Genomic DNA, 20,794 nt, shown 5'->3' with positions numbered 1-20,794 from the left:
AACATAAAAAGATGCAAAGAAACTATATGTAGCAAAATTGACCAACAAGACACAATTTCCTATTAACTTAACATCGCCGAATTGTCAGTGGACTTCCGCATAGGAGTTATTGTCCTTGAATAATAGTTTTAGCAACTTTGTGTGGTTTTTTTGCGAAACTATAAGATGGAGAGAAATTGTAAAATGCTAAAATTATCAACTGGACGCGTACAAAAAAAATCAGTCGTAAACATGCCTTAAATCGTCAGTAAACTCCTTATATGAACAATTTGCTTTGAGGGAATATTAAATTTCTTTGTCGATTTTTTCTGGAATTCATTTCAAATTTTCGTATTGCATTTTATCACTTTAATGCAAAATTAACAGGTGGGAAATACTGCCTTTGAGCCTCTTCTTGTCATTTTTACGTTGTGTCAAAATGAAGTATATCTCACATCTTCTGTTTTCATAAACCTTCTTTTAATGTGTTTATATTGTAGAAGATCACAAAATATATGTTTTACAATGTGCTATCTTACTGTAGACATATACAATTTAGCGTTCATTAGCACTTTTTTGGCTTAATAAATACAGCAAGAAGAAATTCAATGGCCATATGATTATTTTAGATATTCAATTGTTAATTTCTTTCTTTGTGCATGATCGTGCATTGTATTGACTTTAAAAAAATATGTATTGCTATATTAAAACAATCCAATATCACGAACGCAAACATGTTCTAAATACTCATCTTCAACCTTGGCATTCTAATTCTTCATGTTAACATTTCAGTGGCTATTAACCTATCATTTCTCAGGTTTCGAAACAATAGTTATTTCTTTTGCCGCTTTTCTTTTGTGTTTAGATATATTGAAACAATCCCACACCACAAACGGAAACGTGTTCAAAATATTCAAATCAACCTTGGCATTTTTGTTCTTCAAGTAGATATTTCAATGGTTATGAATCTTTTTTTCCTAGTTTTTTTTTGTTTATGCAACCTTCAGATTGTATGTAGTTTTGCAGTTTTTAAGCGCGTCTGACCTTACAAATTATAAGCCTGGTATGATTGAGTTTTTTTCTTTTGTGGTTATGTATTATAAAACAATCCCAGATCACGTACAAAAACATGGTCAAACTATTCAACTTAAACCTTGGGCTTGTTTTTCCTTCAATTTTATATTCCAAAGGTTATTTACCTATCTTTTCCAAAGTTCATTGTTTTCGGAGACAAATGATGATATTTATAAATTATCTAAAGGGTTTTTGAGCTTACTTGAGTGAACGTCGTTGCTCATTGGAGACACCAAAATCCAAGTATTTTTTTTACTCGAATATCACTCAAAATCAATCTTTGATCTTTGATCAGGACAAAAGTAGACTTGTAAAGCATGAAAGCCTGAAAACATTAACTTTAGATCAACGACCATCAACTATATTTGTCATCTCTCAAAAAATGAAATCTCTCTTTGAAAACCAAATATATCAGGTAACTTTAAAAAGATAACAATTTTCTACTATCGTCATTAGGACTTTAAATTGTTGTTTTAAGTGTAAGAGTTGACAACTTTAAAAATTTAGCTTTTATGACAATAATAGGAAAAATGGTGTTTAACAAATAAACCTACCCTTCCCCTATTTCAGTGTTCAAATGTTTTAATAAATCAAACATTTTAGTATGTTTAGGATAAATGAAGTTAAAATCAGACGGTGTATTGGGTACTTGATCCAACCCATTAGAAGAGAGGCGAAAGATACCAAAGGGACATTCAAACTCATAAGTAGAAAAAAAAATTACAACGCCATGGCTAAAAAAGAAACAGACAAACAACAGTACACAAAACACAACAAAGAAAACTAAAGTCTGAGCAGCACGAACCCCACAAAAAACTGAGGTGATCTCAGGTACTCCGGAAGGGTAAGCAAATCCTGCTAATACGAGTACAAATTGGGTGATAAATGTCAGAATTGAGGAAAAGAAGACGGGATTGTAATTACGACAATTGCAACATATCCGTGGTCATCTGTCACACAGATATTCCATAACGATCAACCAACTCGTGATAGCGTCCGTAAAACTTTCAAGAGATGACTTCATCTTTACAACTGGAATTTCTTAGTTCAATAGCCTCCTTGTTAACAGCAACCCTTTATCGAGAAATCATAATAGAAAACGCAAACTCTGGAATACAGCATCAACTTGGAGATATATATTTGATATGCAGGCGCTGTTTGAATGTTGCTTCATAGAAATGGAAAGTTCACAATTGGGAATGTGGAATCATTTCTTTTCTCGTAAAGTGTTGGTCTCAACAGACCCTTAGTTGTCAATTTCTAGATACTATTATGAGGCAGGCTTAACTTTACCTGTGGTATCCTTTATTTCAAGTTTGATCGGATAGCTGCGTTCAACATAGTCACCAAACTTTGAATGATTTAGTGAGAGGACATCATCTATACATCGGATCGTGTAGTTAAAAATAATGCTATCTTTTTTCTTTCTTCCTAAATATATAATACTACTTGCTCTTTTTAGAGCTACAAAACCAATTCAAAAAAAGTTGTCACATAACATTTGGCCGATAAAAAATCAATGAACATTTAACACTAATTATGATACTTATTCGCTACATATAGGTATAATAGAGTTGATATATTTGAGGAGGCGAGTAACCGAATTACAAGTGTTGTGGAACTGGAAGCTCGTTTCTATTTGAATTGCCTAGCGTTATTCTGTCATATTTCTGTCTTATATTGAAAGTTTAAACCTTAGATAGTGTTGACACGTTTATACAGTGTTAATTTAATATAGGGTATCCTTTCCACCTTATTCAGAATACCTGAAAATAATTTAGATTATAAAGAGTGTGAATGTTTTATCAATTGTCAGTCGTGAAAAGTTGTGTAAATTCCATATGCTTACTCTGAGAGGAGCTTTCAAAATTATCAATGGCGCTTTTGGCAGGTTATAAAAGTTTAAAGAATTCTTTCAGAAACATAATTGGACTGGGATCTCAGTCAAACTCGGATGGTCTTGGATATATGAGGGTCTGGATGGGGGTTCCTTCATTTCTGTATTTTAAAATTTTTAGGTCAATTTTCTCTATTCTTTACAAATGCTTTATAGTTTTTGCCCATTATTTTCTATTCTTTATATTTTAGCACCTCATTATTCTCTATTCTTTATTTTTTTTGTCCATTTTTGTCTATTCTTTTAATGTTTGTCCTGTATTCTCTATTCTGTAAACACCCATCCACACTCTGATATACCAATCCCATTAAAATGCCTCAAATAAGAAAATATCAATGTCAATCAAATAAGATTCAACTGAAGTAAAACCGTTTTTAAAATTCTATTTAAAATGTTTTGAGGCAGTTCCATTTTCAAATCAGGTCAAGGGAGATAGTCTACCAATTATATTGCAGAAAATGAAAAGTTTAACATAAATGCAATATGTTAATTGAAATCATTTGAGTTACATCTGACGTACAAAACTTCAATCCTGGTATCCATGATGAGTTTATTATTCAAAATAAAACGCAAACTACATTTGGAACTTTATTCAGAAAAAACTCGTAAATAAGATCAATTATACTAACATTTGTGATCGTTTTATAAACGGTGACCATGCTTCTGATTAAAAAAATCACATTGTCTCCACCGGGACTCGAACCAGGGACCTCTATATTACAAGTCAGTACTCCAACCAACCGAGTAAAAGTACTTGCCTAGCTAATAAGTAGTATCTATAATGCAAGGGAAGCAATCCAATCACAGTCTAAATATGTGTTTTGTTTCTGAATTTTACAGTTAGTTTGCCTGGCTATTTGCCGATATAATTGATATATTGTTAATATTACCCTGTAGCTGCAATGGTACAATGCACTATTACAGCGTGATCAATGATCTAGCAGAGAGCTCCGCTCAAACCGGTGCAAGAGACCTTCTTGAACTTTCGTTTATGTTCAATGTTTAAGGCCTTACCCATGAAGAGCATTGTTAATGAGTTAGAATAAAATTCAGTTTCCCCGGGCCATATAAACAGTGCTTAGGTACATCTTTATTTATAGTATTAAGCCGTTTTAATTGGATTTAAAAAAATTTTAAAACCAACAGATATATAAAGAATATGTCATGGTTCAAATTGCTGTCTCAAAAGTTGTGAATACGTAACAGAGCTATCTTTCAAATACCTGTCATCACGACCGAATTCAACAAATAACCAATACATAAGTCAACCTCTGACGTAGTTCCTGGATTCGAACACGCGCGTGAACGATAGGCCGGGTTAATTAGTTCTTTCCACCCTTCCTTTTATAATCTCGATCAGTGGACTGACTTAAAAGAAAAAGACTATAGAAATGAGTACAGGAAAAACACTCCAATCTGTGATATACGGTATTATGGATAAACTCATCATAGATACCACGATTGAAATTTTGTACACCAGACCAGATGCCAGAGTAATAAACCTCTGAAATGAAATTTTGAATGGTTCAACCGGAACAAAACTCGTTATTAAATGTAATTGCTTATTTAAATATCAGCAGTCAGTGTTCTATAAGATAACTGAAAACTAAGCAGGACATATTCTCTTATGGTAAAATTTCATAGAGATCCATTTACTTAAACTAAAGTTATTGTGCGAAAACCAATGTGTCTTCGGACGACGACGCCAACGATATTCCAATATACGACCGCAAAAATTATTTGCGGTCGTATAAAAACTCATCAAAGATACCAGGCTTATAATCATAAATGTCAGGCGAGTATTTTGTCTACAAAGATACTAGGCTTATAATTTTATATGTCAGACCAGTGTTTTGTCTACAAAGATACCAGGCTTATAATTATATATGTCAGGCGAGTGTTTTGTCTACAAAGATACCAGGCTTATAATTTTATATGTCAGACCAGTGTTTAGTCTACAAAGATACCAGGCTTATAATTTTATATGTCAGACCAGTGTTTTGTCTACAAAGATACCAGGCTTATAATTATATATGTCAGGAGAGTGTTTGTCTACAAAGATACCAGGCTTATAATTAAATATGTCAGGTGAGTGTTTTGTCTACAAAGATACTAGGCTTATAATTTTATATGTCAGACCAGTGTTTTGTCTACAAAGATACCAGGCTTATAATTATATATGTCAGACCAGTGTTTTGTCTACAAAGATACCAGGCTTACAATTATATATGTCAGGAGAGTGTTTTGTCTACAAAGATACCAGGCTTATAATTATATATGTCAGGCGAGTGTTTCGTCTACAAAGATACCAGGCTAGTAATTTTATGTCAGACCAGTCTTTTGTCTACAAAGATACCAGGCTTACAATTATATATGTCAGGTGAGTGTTTTGTCTACAAAGATACCAGGCTTAATATTATATGTCAGACTAGTGTTTTGTCTACAAAGATACCAGACTTATAATTTTATATGTCAGATAAGTGTTTTGTCTACAAAGATACCAAGCTTATAATTATATATGTCAGGCGAGTGTTTTGTCTACAAACATACCAGGCTTATAATTTTATATGTCAGACCAGTGTTTTGTCTACAAAGATACCAGGCTTATAATTTTATATGTCAGGTGAGTGTTTTGTCTACAAAGATACCAGGCTTATAATTATATATGTCAGGCGAGTGTTTTGTCTACAGATACCAAGCTTATAATTATATATGTAAGGCGAGTGTTTTGTCTACAAACATACCAGGCTTATAATTTTATATGTCAGACCAGTGTTTAGTCTACAAAGATACCAGGCTTATAATTATATATGTAAGGAGAGTGTTTGTCTACAAAGATACCAGGCTTATAATTAAATATGTCAGGTGAGTGTTTTGTCTACAAAGATACTAGGCTTATAATTTTATGTCAGACCAGTGTTTTGTCTACAAAGATACCAAGCTTATAATTTTATTTGTCAGACCAGTGTTTTGTCTACAAAGATACCAGGCTAGTAATTTTATATGTCAGGTGAGTGTTTTGTCTACAAAGATACCAGGCTTAATATTATATATGTCAGGCGAGTGTTTTGTCTACAAAGATACCAGGCTTATAATTTTATATGTCAGGTGAGTGTTTTGTCTACAAAGATACCAGGCCTATAATTATATATGTCAGGAGAGTGTTTTGTCTACAAACATACCAGGCTTATAATTTAATATGTCAGACCAGTGTTTTGTCTACAAAGGTACCAGGCTTATAATTACATATGTCAGGCGAGTGTTTTGTCTACAGATACCAAGCTTATAATTATATATGTCAGGCGAGTGTTTTGTCTACAAAGATACCAGGCTTATAATTTTATATGTCAGACCAGTGTTTTGTCTACAAAAGACACCAGGCTTATAATTATATATGTCAGGCGAGTGTTTCGTCTACAAAGATACCAAGCTTGTAATTTTATATGTCAGACCAGTGTTTTGTCTACAAAAGACACCAGGCTTATAATTATATATGTCAGGCGAGTGTTTCGTCTACAAAGATACCAAGCTTGTAATTTTATATGTCAGACCAGTGTTTTGTCTACAAAAGACTCATCAGTGATGCTGGAATCAAAAAAGTAAAAAAGGCCAAATAAAGTATGAATTTGAAGCAGAAAATGTTCAGTAAAGTCAATATTTGGAATTTAAGGCAGTCTTTTTCAACTATTACAAAATAAAGAAAAACAAATAACAATGAAAACATATGTCTAACAGGCTTTATTACAAGTTTGTATATATAACATATTCAATATTAACAATTTAATTATTGCACGTGCATCATTACTTTCTATATACAACTATCTATATCACAAAGAGCAAATTAATACACTGTCAGGTATATATATATAGTACACAAAAACATAAACATTTGTAAAATAAGGATTTCTATAATATCAACAAAGTTAAAAACAAAACAAAAAAGAGTTTCAAATGGATTTCCATAGAATGAGTGGTTGCATAAAAAAAATGGTATGCTTTAAATATTCTGAAATGCATTTCTTATCAAGACTTGTAGTAAAGAAAGATTCTAATCTTTCTAATTTTCATAAACATATTCAAAAACTAAACTATGCTGTTCAAAAAACAATTATTTCCATCATTGTCATAATTGCAGGCATCAAGTATTCTTACATTTTGACTGTTCTATTTACTTCTTTTCAAATTGCAATGAATAAGAACAACCAAATTCAACTGGTAATAAACTATGAATTCATATATTAAAAAAAAAAATTTTTTACTGTTCTGAAGCACTTGTCCAGTAATACTATAGAAATCAGTTTAAAATAAAAAAGTCTTTATCTCATGTGCTTATTGAAAAAAGGAAAATGATACACAAGTACTATTATAAACAATAAATTTAAACTATTATAAAATTAGTGCATTCAATTAAAATTGTCATGGAATTCAAATCAATCAGAACCTGACCTTCCATTATACATCACAACTAAATGTTAAGCTTACTAGTTCTTTCATAAAGCACATGCAAGTTATATAACACACAAATTTAGGGGTCTTACATTTCATCATTTGACTTAGTCAGCTAAAGAAATGAACCTAACAATAGTAGTACCTCTGTCTTTGTGCCTTTCTCTCATTCACAATATATTCATATATATAATGAGAGAGAGAAATTGAACTTTCCTTTATCCAAGACTTTCAATAAAGAAGAATCATGGCTTTACAAAGAGCTTTCAGTATAATTCAATATTATCAATGCATTAAAACACTATTTGTTTGTAAAAAATCTAGACAGAACAATATTAAATAGAGAACGGAAACTTTTCTTCTTCTAACCAAAAAAAAAACAGACTTTATCTCCAGATACTTTTTTTAAATGTAATTTTCTTATGGATCAACAGCATATAACTTGTTTTTGGAATAATATTTTAAATAATGCCATAAGTTTCCTTGTAACTGATAATACTGAAATAATGCCCAACTATTCTTGATAACATAAACACTGTAAAAGAGCTTTTTTTTCCTACAATTTTGTTTTCCTTTTGTGATGAAAGAAAATGTGAATAGATAGTTGAAAATCAACTATACATTGTATTGGTGTGAAGGGCAAAAAAAATTGTTTGATGTGAGAATTTAATCCCTGTGCATAAATTTAATAGCCCTCAAAGGAAAAGGTTCACGAGGGAATACAATTGGACCTTATATTTTTGTTTTCTCAATCAGTGCAAAATGTCTGTTAATGAACTCATCTTTTGGTTACAGAACATTTTGCATTGTAGATTGCAGCCAAGGTTTTCCTAAAGCTTTTAGGTCCGAAAAATGCGTAAAATCATTTTTTGACAAGATCTCCAAAATAGGCTGACTTTAGAGCCTATAATTTAATATCATGTAGGGATTCATTTACTTTTCACGAATCAGGCTTTTGAAATAGATTCATTTTTGAACAAAATTGGGGCCTCTTTGATATATCAATTAAAAGCGATATTTTGCCAAAAGTGAACCTTGTCCTTTCAAAAATATGTACTTTTATAATAGTTTGTAATATAAAATTCATGAAAAAATTTACATTTTCTCTTCTGGCAACTAATTCAACATCATTGGAAAGTTGGTGAAAATCTGTTCCATATTTCAAAATAAATACAATGGTTCTTAATAATATTTGAAATTAAATACAATAGTTCTTATTAATATTCGAAATTAAAGAACCTTAAGTGAGTAAACTTGTATACCTCACCCCCTTTCCCCCCTTATAAAATAGTAACCTGATGGCAAAGTTCTTAATAGTATGATTCTTGTCTGTTAGGATTTCAAACAGCAATATTATCCTACACAAATCTATGTCTTTAGTAACTTTGACCTTGACCTTAGACCTAGTGACTTAAAAATCAATAGGAATCAAGTGACCATATATTAAAGTAAGGTTGCAATACCATGTAAAATATTTGATTTAGAATTCGGAATCCAAAATGACTGACAGGCTGACTAAATGAAGGACAGGTAAAAAAAAACTTATATACCCCAGTTACTTTGTAGTTTGGGCTATAATAAAAACTATAATGCCTGGTATTCAGATGAACTTATGTAAGAATCTAAACGAAATAGAGGTAGACAAAAAAAGTGCTACTTCTATGAAAGGTACTCACATTTATTTTACAAAAGCATCAAATAAAAAACAGGTATATCTACATCACAGAAAATAACAATTAGAATTTATTAAAACACAACAAGAATTATAAAATTGTTTTTCTACAAACAACAAATTTATCACAAAAACATTTTTCGCATATTAACAGTCAATAAATTATCTAATTACAATCTTATATATATGATTTACCTATATGGACTATACAAAGGACATAATTTGCATTTTTGTACACATTGTCTTGTAAAGCAAATATAATCTTAAAATAGATCTTGACCTACACCTAACATCCAACAGGTTATGGATTATTTGAGTATCACAAGAAAGTCAAGATAAAAGTCATTGGAACAAAGTTAACTAACATACATTTATGATTAGTTAATTAAAAAGGAACACTGGGCGATTGATTCATAATAAATTCTATAAATAATCTGGATATTTATCACTTTCTTCAATGAATAAGCTTTACCTATCCCAGGAATACAATGCAATACAGATATTCAAACCTCCAAATGCTATATTAAGATCAAATAATGTTAAAATTGTTTAGAAAATTTCCTAACAATTTCTGAAACAAAATCCCCTTTTGCTTTAGAGCACTGAATAAGAGCCTATAACAACTGATCCTTTACAAAACTAAGAAAAATTGTAGTAAAACCATGACCAAACAGCAATAAGATCACTTTGACCAGAAAGTTTTAAGGACTCATATCTGGTTTAGGTTACCATAGATTTGGCAGACTAGAAAGTTTCTCAAGACTAGCATAAATTCTGATCAATACAGTCAATAAATTTCCATACATAATCCACAAGTAACTCATATAATAACATTGACAAATGTTAGACAAATGCAAATCATATCTTTTTTTATAATTTGTGTAAATATATTATTTTTTTCTAATTGCAACAAGAACTATGCTTTCACTAACATGTGACAGAACCCAAAATACAACCAAATTTAAGGTAAATAAACTATTAGATCTACACATATAACTTTTACAATGATTATAGCATATGGCTATCTATAGTTGCAACAAAGAAGACAAACACAGTTATAAAAATACATTTTCAATTTAAAAATAGAAATTTCTATAATAATTATTAAATGCTTTATAATGTAAACACTGATTTATTTTTTACTTGCAGCAGTTCTTTGGTACTTTTAATCTTTTTGACACTTTTGATTTTGGCAGATTGATTAAAATACTGCAAAATTTTCTGAACTTTTTGGTTATAATTGTTTTTGAATGACATTTGCTCTGGCCTACCAGATATTTAAAAAGGGGGAAATTACTGAAATTTTAAATAGAGCTGAAGCGATTCAAAATTTCACAATTTTACAATATAAAGACAAAAACACTGAACATAGAACATTTTCACAAACTGGCAGGATAGTTATTTTTATAATTAACATTATCAAACTCTGAACAATTATACAACCAATTATATATATATTTTTTTTTTTTTTATTTTAATGTTCAAAGAAAACATCTTAAAGGGATAAGAAAATAAGCTTTTTTTTAAACAATAAAATCTATTTCAACAAGATCACATTTGATGCTGACAAGTAAATAAGTATCGTTGGTTAAAAAAATCTGAGCAAAATGAAAGTGAAAGTAGAATATTTGCTATGTTTGTCTTCTTTGATGCTGAGCTAAGTTTTGCTGTTTATCTAACAGTAAATGTTGTTTATCTTGTTGTTCCTTTTCCATGCCTGCAGCTACATAGGAAAATACACATAACACTGCATAACAGATCTGGTCTGCCTACAAAGAAAAAAAATATATCTTCAAACAAGGATTTAATACATGCATTAAGCCAACATAAAGCACTTCATTTTATATCATTTTCAACCACAGAAAATACAACAAAAATTTGAATACTGATTGTATGTATTGAATGGATCCATTTAAATTTCTAGTGTCATCTTTCCTCTTTCAATTGTAAATTTCATTTTGGTGAAGCCTAAAAATACTTGGTGTTTCTGCTACCTTTCCTTAATTTAAAGTAAAAATGTGAATAGAAATGTATAGGAATTAAAAAACAAACAGACCCCTGACACTTATTATGAGCCGTAAAAAAGTTATAATTTTTTGGCCTAAACATATGAACAAAAAAATAACAACACAATAAAACCTCATAAATTTCTTCACACTACACACAAGGCTTGATTATATTTGACATTTCTAGTAATGAGTTTCTTTCACATCATTTTTCATTTTAAAATTTCATTGTTATTTCTTGTTAGCAATAATACTTATGATAACTGTTAATAAAGAATGTTCAAAATCAACCTTTTTGTTAAGAATATTAATGAATATCAGTCAGAAATTATATATAATATAGAAAATGCTAAATTTTTTAAAAATATTTGTTTAAAGGTATGGAAAATCTAGACTAATAAAGCAAAAAACAAAATGAAAGTAGAACAAAATGTTAGTGCAACAGATTTAACAAGCTGTTAGTAAAATAAGAAAAAAAACAAACAAAGGTTAAAGGTTAACATTTTTTAAGCAGAAATATCATAAGGTATAATACTGTTTATATGTAGTCTGTAAAGGTAGTGTATGTTTAATTTAATTCGAAAGAAATTAGAACATTTTTGTATATTATCTGCAGAGTTCTAAATTATCATTGCATAACAATCAAAGATTTCATCCCATAACAAAACAGATCATTTCAACTGACCCAGTATCTTTCAAATTGGAGACTTTTACATAGAGCTATGACATTTCATTTGTGGAAGTCAAAACTTCTACCCAATCAATCAATTATTCAGCACATACTACTAACCAATTTATTCACACTATGGTACTCTGGAAAATTTACAGTAAAATATCTGAGGGGCATCGCATAAAAACTGCACCAGCCAGGAATTTGATTATGAGAACTTCAATGGACAGTATTTTAGTTGTTTGATAAACTGTAAGCATGGAAATTTTTACGCTGGGTTATTCTTATTTATTTTGTGATAACTTTCCATGGGGCAATTATTTTTAGAGAGCAGCAATATTGAAGTAAAGAGCGATCTTATGGTTTGATGCATGAATTCAACCCAAAGGCGAAGAATTTATGCATTGAAATCCTGAAGATATCCTCTTTACAGTCCTAAACTTGAGAAATTTATGAACAGAAGTATTTACATACAAAAGCCAAGAATACCAAATAAAACCAAAACTATTAGAAAAGAATTACATATAACTACGTGTACATATTATTCTGATTATACTACCACCTTTACAAACTATAGAAACAGGATATTGTATGATTAACTAATACATATGTTAGTTCTACGTGTAAAAACTGGTGAGAATAGCAAATGTAAAGGAACTAAAACAGCATACACTAATTTGACAACAACTCCAGTCTAGCAATCTGAACCGCTATTACTCTGTGTAACATCAGAGCTATTCCCTGAGCCTGATAAAAAATATAAAACAAAATCTAGTTCTTGACTGGTATTCTAATATTAAATACAACAATTCGTGCAAAGCAAAGACCAAAATATTAGTAAATTGTAACATTTTAAGGTAAAAGCTTCAAGTTAATTTTTTGCTCATCTTCCTTAAGAGTTATTGAAATGTTAATATCTCTGCAAGTTTTTGTCAATTCAATAGCAACTAGAGAAAATAAGCTGCATTTTTAATGTAAAATCTTAAAACAAACAGCAATAAACTGTCGGGACAATTAACACCTAATTCAGATTTCTATTGTAAAAGTTTAGATTTTCCCCGATTTAACCTAAAACCACTTAGTAATATTAACAGGTGTGCAAGCAGAAGCATTAACAAGATATAACATTTTCTTTTAATTTACTTGGGAAAAATAGAATGCCCTGGGCTGTCTGCTGTAAAATTGTAAAATAACATTTTAATGAGACATGAATATAGATATTCCCTGCATTGTACTAGATGGACACACTGAATTAGGTTTTAAAAAGTCCTAGTTCAGTTAGTTACAGTCTGTAGGAGGACATATCTACTCGGACCAGTATTTGCTCTTATTCCTAAATGCACTAATCTTGTAAGTTGAGAAGCAGCAGCAAATGCCAGTTTTAAAGTCTTTGGTTTGACCCAGGATGGGGATCAAAACCATGATCTCCAACAGTCTAGGTAAGCATGCAACCAAAAAACCACTGAGATGAATGCAAGGTTACTGAAAAACACTTGAACATAATCATAACAGTATGATAATGAGGTAGGGTACAGAAATTCTGACTATCTGACATGATTGGTTTAATTCATAATTTTATTGCATGCACTATTTGCGAACAGTGGTATTTAGATATAGAGGTTCTTACAACAAGAATATTACCGGTAATTATTTTTAACCTCCCCCATTGAAAAGGCAAGGTTTTTCTATTTACCAAGCTCTGAGGTTAACAATTTTTTGGTTTTATTCACAGAGTTTGCAAAGGTGCTGGACAGTTCACAGGACATTTGGTACTGTGAACAATTATTACTTACAAGCCAAATTAGAAATTCACCTATCATTAACATATATAATTTGGTCTCATACAAATACAATTTTTATCAGGCCAGCAAGTTGTACTGGTTTTGACTGTCAGTCTCATGTCCTTTGCAAACTCTGCAATTTATATATTACATTAAGATCAAATGGAATTTTTTTTATCTAAAAAGACAGAGAAAATTACAAAAGCAACTTCTGACTAATGACATCAAAAAAAGAAATAAAAACTGAAGTAAAAAGGAAAATGGAAAAAAAAAAAACTTAAAAAAATCAAATGAATGAAAAAAGAAATAAGCAGATATTTACCATTCTTGACTTGAATTTGTGCATGGTTACTTGCCGATTTTTGGGATCTGAAAATAGAAGCAAAAAGTTAATATTGCAAATTAAAGGAATAAGTGTAAAATATTACATACAAGATGCTATAAGAACAAAACTATTTCAGACGTAAATCAAATTCTATCAAAACTCTCTTTTAATGCTAAACCAATAATAATGTTCATTCAATCATTTGATGCATATCTAATTTCTAGACTTTAGTCATCCTAATTTCAATATATTCATTCATAGTTCAAAAGCAACATTTGACTCTATTTTTTTTTTACTTTTGTGTAAATACATCATCCATTTAATATCCAATACAAAGTGCTAAAATGATTGTTCTGTTTTAGACTATTCAAGAGATGTGTACTTGTTGAAATTCAGTTCATTAATTAACATGTGAATTATGCAAAACTTTCAAAGTCAAAAAACCATAACCTTAGTTGCAGGGCAAAATCTTTTCATGGAAATGGGATATGGCCTATACAACAGCATATATAAAATTTTATTCATTGACTTGTCATCAGTGGTTGCCCTTAAACTGACCTAATCAATGAACCATAACTGAGGGAAAGGGCCATATAAAATCCATATATGAGGGTGTGTAACATTTGAACAGATTTGGGGATTAAGAAACATTGACTTACATTTGCTCGTTAAAAAGATATTACATTTGTGTGACTTTAACCAATAGATCTACCTGTATATTTACCATGTTTGAAAATGCAACTCACTGTTAAGTCGTATTGTATATTTTATACTGAGCAAATATCCATTCAATATGTAAGTGTCATTTGGACATTAGTACATTTATGATTGAACCAGAACTAGAACTATCACTAAAAAATAAAGGGAAGACATATTGTAAGGCGAAACTTAGAACTGATGAACATTATACAACCGTTATGTCTGGGACTTATGCTAAATAAAGACATTTGACGAGTACTCTTGGCAGGGACGAAACATTTTGTAAAGGCATATTTACCCGTAAATCACTATTTTTAAATCAGCACAAAGGTAATGATATTTCTCGCTCAAAGGTAATGATATTTCTTGCACAAATGTAATGCACTGTATATGAGATCTGCTAATGCTAATACAACTGCATAAAAATTAATCACAGTTAAACTTCAACATTTGAACTATGCTAAAATTTTAAAGTCAATAGTCATTAATGATGGGGCAGGGTCTTATAATATCCATATGAGATGTGCTTATGCTAATACAACGGAGTACCAAATATCATTAATTTACCTTTAGTGGTTCCCCTTAAACTGCCCTAATCACAAACTTTTACATATTGTTGAAGAAGCCTCTACTGGAAACAACACACCTATATCTCACCTCTTCAACTTCATAGACGCAAGACAAAAATTGCAGAAATTAAGCGAAGACAAAGAAAGCGCATATATATTCAAAATTGAACAAAAGTTGATCGAGTTCAATTGCCTGTTATTTTCAAAGGAATGAAAATCCTGACAAAATTCGCTTTCCCTCTGCCAAAATCACTAATAGTGTAATTATCATAACATGGCTCTAGATATTTTAATATCTTGCATAGAAAATGTCACAATCAGCTACAGTAGAAAAAATTAAATCAGTAAATTTTTTTTTAACTTGTTCTTAAAAGTTATTGCTAGATTTCTGCAATAATACATTCATTTACACATGAAATATTAAGGAAGTAATATGAAATATATAATTGCTTCCTATGGCAAAAATTACTAATAATTGAAGAGGTTTCAAAAACTCCTTATTTCTTTTGTTTTTATTAGAAATCAATTCAAAAATATTTCAAACACAATTTTCTGATACAGAACTTAAAACAATAGCACAACACCAGACATTTGACATTCAAGCAAAATGCAATTTTCCACTCTTTTTGCCCCCAAATACGACAAGTAAATATCAATAAGTTTTGAAACATTTATAATATTATATATATACTACATTCAAAAGCTATATTTACAACAACTATATTTTCTAAGTACAACATTAAATGCAACAACACTGTTACAGTATTTCTGCTCACCTACAAAATAGTAAGAAAATATGATAAAAGCCACAATTGCCATTTTTTTTAAATCGTTTTCAGCCATAAATCTGAGATCAACAAATTGTTATACTCGGCATCTGGAGTACAACTGAAATATCGATCGCAGTTTTGAGTGCAAAGTTAATGACAACATCAATTAGCGACAAAAGAAGAGAAAAAGTAAAAAATAAATTGAGCCAAAAACCTTACCAAATTCCTCAAGAACAAATATGCCTCCTTTCTGTGTGAAACATTTCTTGATACGACCTAGCTCAATAAACAACTGAAATAAAAATATTGAAAGCAACTTAGCTATGGAGTTTGGTTATTGACACATTAAGCTCGTGTTGGTGGAATTGACAGTAATCCACGAAAAAACACAATTTTTAGATTCTCATTCCGTTATGATATATGATACTTCCTCAGTCTACTGTTTTTTAAAATTGAGAATCTAAAAATGTGTTTTACACTCGTCACTAAGTTTAGTTTGAATTTGGAAACACTGCTGATTTCATAGTATGGAATTGGTAAGGAAAAATAAAGTCATGAGTCAGAAATTGGCTATACATAAAAATGAAACAGAAATAAAAACGTGCTACATGAGAAAAATAGGGAAGGCTAGCACATTGCAACATAACAACACTAAACAGCAAATAAAAGACAAAAAGACACAACATTTGCACAAGTATGCAGATCTCTTATTACTTCATTAATGAAATTCATACAAATTGTGAAATGTTTTCTTTCATTTAATTAATGACAAAAACCAAGATGTTTATCAAATCTTGACTATACATCTCTTGATCAATAAAAAGTAATAATTGAGTAAACTTTAAAGAAAACGTTAATTGTGCAATAATGAGATCTACAAACTTTATATCTATATATTTACACATTTACACACTACAATTACCTCAAAATCCTGAATTCCCAAAGGAGTTAGCAAAAGGAAAGAGAAGTTAAATGTTAACACCATCACCACAACAAATACAGCAACACCAGGCAGCAAAATAGAAAATACTCTAAAATATTGTTAATCAGTCAATTCTGTAATGACAACAGCTTACCGTTTATATACAAACTTTCTTAACTGCTTCAAGGGCCTTTTGAAATAATTATAATTCAATTCATTGATATAAAGTATAATGTCGGGTCTCACACAAGTGAAACTGTTTGGAATGTATTTTAAAAATTCACTGAACTTTCCTGCTTACTCATATAAAAATCTAATTTCATCCTGGCTAGAGAAAATGGAATTAAACTAAAAGTATTAAGAACATAAAAAAAACGACATAATTTACTTTCTACAGGAGAAAATTATACAGGTTATATGCAGGGGGAAATGAAGGAAACAAGATAGAACGTTTATACCGTTTTAGTGATTAAGTAGGTTAATCACATGAATATTGAGTAAAATTCATTCAATTTTCATGCAGGACAATCTATCAGTTGACAAGTATTCATGTTACCTATATGCAGGTGAATTGGACGTAATTCCAGAAAAAGGGATATATTTTTTGGAGACGATTTTATGCTAAAAAATGATATATTTTTCAATCAAAAGAGGGCTGTTCCGTATGCCCTCTACACCCCAACCCTTTCTGAATTTGCCGCTGATATGTATGATCAAACATTAGAAATGACTTCTGTAATGCTTTAAGTTGGCATGAAAGTACATGTCCTTAATCTTAATGTAATGATAGAAATACTAATACAGGACAGGGTTAGAAACATCGGAAGGGTGTTGTATGCAAGGATTTTGCTTCTTGTAATATAGCTCTGTTTCAGATATTTTCCATGACTAATACTTTTGCCTTGATATTATGAAAAGTACAGCGTTTTTGTTTTTTTTACCCAATGTAAATAAAATTTTAAGAAAAGACAAACTGCTGAATTGCTATAGCTTTAATACTTCAAAGAGTGAACATATTTCACTTATGTTGCATTAAAACATATGGAAATATGTGTTTTAAAAAAAAATTAATTATAACGAAAATGTTATTCACAGTGCTAGTCTTATCTTTAATTCATAAAGAACTGAAAGTCATGTTTCTCCAAAGTTCATGCTCTGCTTTCTTTCAGTTTTGATTATACTGGATTTAATCAAGAGTTTCACAGTCCCTAAAAATTAGCGAAATATACATAAGAATATATATTTAACATTCCAAAATTTGTAATATAATTTAATTTTGCTTCTGTGGTGTTATATATGGGATGAGGAAATACAGCAAGATACACACTAAGACATAAAGCAATCATGCAACATTCAACACTCAAAAGCCAATCCCAATAAATTACAACATTTAAATCTAATGTTACCCCTTGGTCTGTTTTCTTTAAAATTGCATTAAATTTTGTCTGTGGGAATTTTGAAGAGAATTTAAGAAGAAATCATGAATAATATAATCAGTTACTAATAATGATGTTTTTTTACTTTCTATTTGAAACAATTTGTACAAATAAATAACGCAATGCAAATAATATAATGATAAACTAAATAGGTAAAAGTACATGCGGCATAGTAATGTAATTCTCATATTTATCAAAAGCACTCAACATGCATGTAAAAGTACACTTGGGGGAAAAAATAAGAAAGATAAATAATAAAACTAAAATCCTTACTAGTCGTTCATTTTGTCATTTTCTTAAACTTCCATTTTTTTTTTCAAAATTAGAAGAAAGTGGGCCATGTAGCAGGTTTCTAAATTTCTGTAAAGATTTTTGTGTTGCCTGATAAATGTTGTTTACATGAGCAAACATGATTCAGAAGTCCATTTTTATCATGTGCTTACACATTTCTTTATAATAACCATCTTTCTCAATTTTAGTATAAACGATTTAAACATATAGAAACACCTACTGAAGTATATAAATAATGTACATTCAAATGTATGCCAATTCAGTGCAGATCATTTTTTCAATAAACTGTGCTTTAAAATGATTTCTTAACAAATGGCATTGCCATAGAAAATACATTAACTTGACAGATGAAAACCAAAATTATTAACTAAGTATCAAGGCTTTATTTTCTAATTCATGCAAGTGTGTGCTTCAAACCAGCAGTATCCAAACCTGGTGTAATATTAGTGTAGAAACTGCACTCTTAATATATAATTCAAGCAATGCACACAAGATACCAGTGTATACCTCAGATAACCGTAGGCCACTATATATTTTTTTGGTTCATGTCAAAATCAAAATTAAATTGATGGGGTTGTCAGTTTTGAACCCAATGTATATTTTTTTTCACCAAATCAACAAGAATATCTTAAACTACTTTACATTTTTAATCAAATGGTTTACAGGTTTTATTTTAACAGAAAACTTAACTAAGTTTGTTCCTGTAATAACCCTTATTATGAAAATTTTTTTACAACATTTTCTTATTCTCACTTTTTACCATATTCTAAATGATCTTTTGGAATGGATTCAAAGTAACCTACACCAAACTAGCAGTCGTTTTAATAATGTAATTTTTCATTCAAGGTAGAATTTCAAAATATACAAGAAACTGTTTATAAAATGACATTGCACAAACAAATATATTTTCATGTGGCCAATAAAGCCTATCCATGTTATTATGTACATATTCCTACTTTCTAAAGCATTCAATCTAACATATTGGTATATCTCATTATGCAATTATTACTCAACTTGCATTTTTCATTATTTGCATGCTTCTAAACTATTTTTGGTAAAATAAAAATAAAATTACAAATGAAGTTGATATTTTTACTTATTTTTTTTTCTTTGAATCTTGGGAATTAAATAAAGAGTCAAAAACTGATTTTTTTTCAACAATGTCAGATGGACTCTGTTAAAAGAATACTATTTTGGAAACTGAAATTCCATACTTAGCAAAAAGTGACTGGATACAAGGTGGGTGTATATAAGGCAAATATCTTTTAAAATAAATGAAATAACCAAAATTTAAAAGAAATGGGGATCATATTGCTGTCCTCCATTGACAGTATTAAAGTGGTACTAGATTTTTGGCTGAAATATAAATATCAGCATTTCATCTCCTTAAATGCAACTGATAGATGTATGAATTTGACCCATCAGTTATTAATCAACATAATAATTGAAAAATGCTTTTATAAGCTTTCGCATTCATAGTCAGAAGTTATCTAAATCTAGAGTTCAAAATTTAAACCCTCTTTAATTTATCCTATGAGTGTTAACTGTCCTAAAATTAAAGACAATTTTGATTTCAACACATTAGAGATAAATTTTCAAAAATCTTTTTTTACAATTTTTTTCAACCAAATTTCCTTTCATCTTTTAACTATCAAATCCAGGAAATGCAATTATTTGTGGACAAATCTTTAACCATTTGTCAACATTAAATTAATGATCACTACCATAATGGAAATGATTAATTGTACAAACGAGAAAGATTGCATGCTTTATTGAAGGCCTGTCTTGCAAATTATAATTATCCGAGGTGATATGTGAGTTGCACTGCAAAATATATATGTTATATCATCACTCAGTGCACACTAGATCAACACACAAAAGGCTCTAGTCTACAAATAGACAATTCACACAAAGAGGGTTATCTCCCTTCATTTCCCTAAATATTTCTTTGAAATAGTGAAATTATTTTTTTCAAAGCAAACATACTGAAGAGAAAATTCTGAAAAATGATGTAAGGGAGATAACTCTATGAGGTATTTTGGTGACTTTATGGGAAGAGTCCATAATTGTGATTCCTACCTTGCTATTGGCCAGTAATAATCCAATCCCTTCCATACAGACTTGGAGGAGTCCACCTTGTCCAGACTTCAAATCTTGCACAGGGAATTCTCCACCAAGTTCAGTTGCTGAAAAGTTGTTTCACAATTAAAGAACAGATGCTTAACTACATTGTTGTTTCAGTTATTTTTAAAAGACT

The 20,794-nt window shown here is 30.1% G+C and overlaps 1 protein-coding gene across 6 annotated transcripts in view; it reads right to left on the bottom strand.

The window, feature by feature from the left end:
• Positions 1-6,670: 6,670 nt before the first annotated feature.
• The window catches only part of LOC127705416 (MAP kinase-activating death domain protein-like), a 98,147-nt gene continuing 84,023 nt past the window's right edge, over positions 6,671-20,794 (bottom strand). For 4 of the 6 annotated variants that reach the window (XM_052209721.1, XM_052209722.1, XM_052209724.1 and 1 more), the window contains 4 exons: positions 20,617-20,723; positions 16,108-16,180; positions 13,848-13,894; positions 6,671-10,837 (listed from right to left, as the gene is read on the bottom strand). In XM_052209721.1, coding sequence (XP_052065681.1) covers positions 10,700-10,837; positions 13,848-13,894; positions 16,108-16,180; positions 20,617-20,723 — 365 coding nt within the window. In that variant the 3' untranslated portion in view covers positions 6,671-10,699. Of the gene's footprint in view, positions 10,838-12,415; positions 12,492-13,847; positions 13,895-16,107; positions 16,181-20,616; positions 20,724-20,794 lie in introns of all 6 variants that reach the window. The other 2 variants (XM_052209725.1, XM_052209726.1) reach the window with 1 other exon arrangement.

This window comes from Mytilus californianus, unplaced genomic scaffold (assembly GCF_021869535.1).
Source record: "Mytilus californianus isolate M0D057914Y unplaced genomic scaffold, xbMytCali1.0.p SCAF_6, whole genome shotgun sequence".
Taxonomy (NCBI): domain Eukaryota; kingdom Metazoa; phylum Mollusca; class Bivalvia; order Mytilida; family Mytilidae; genus Mytilus; species Mytilus californianus.
This window is presented reverse-complemented; position numbering and strand designations above follow the sequence as displayed.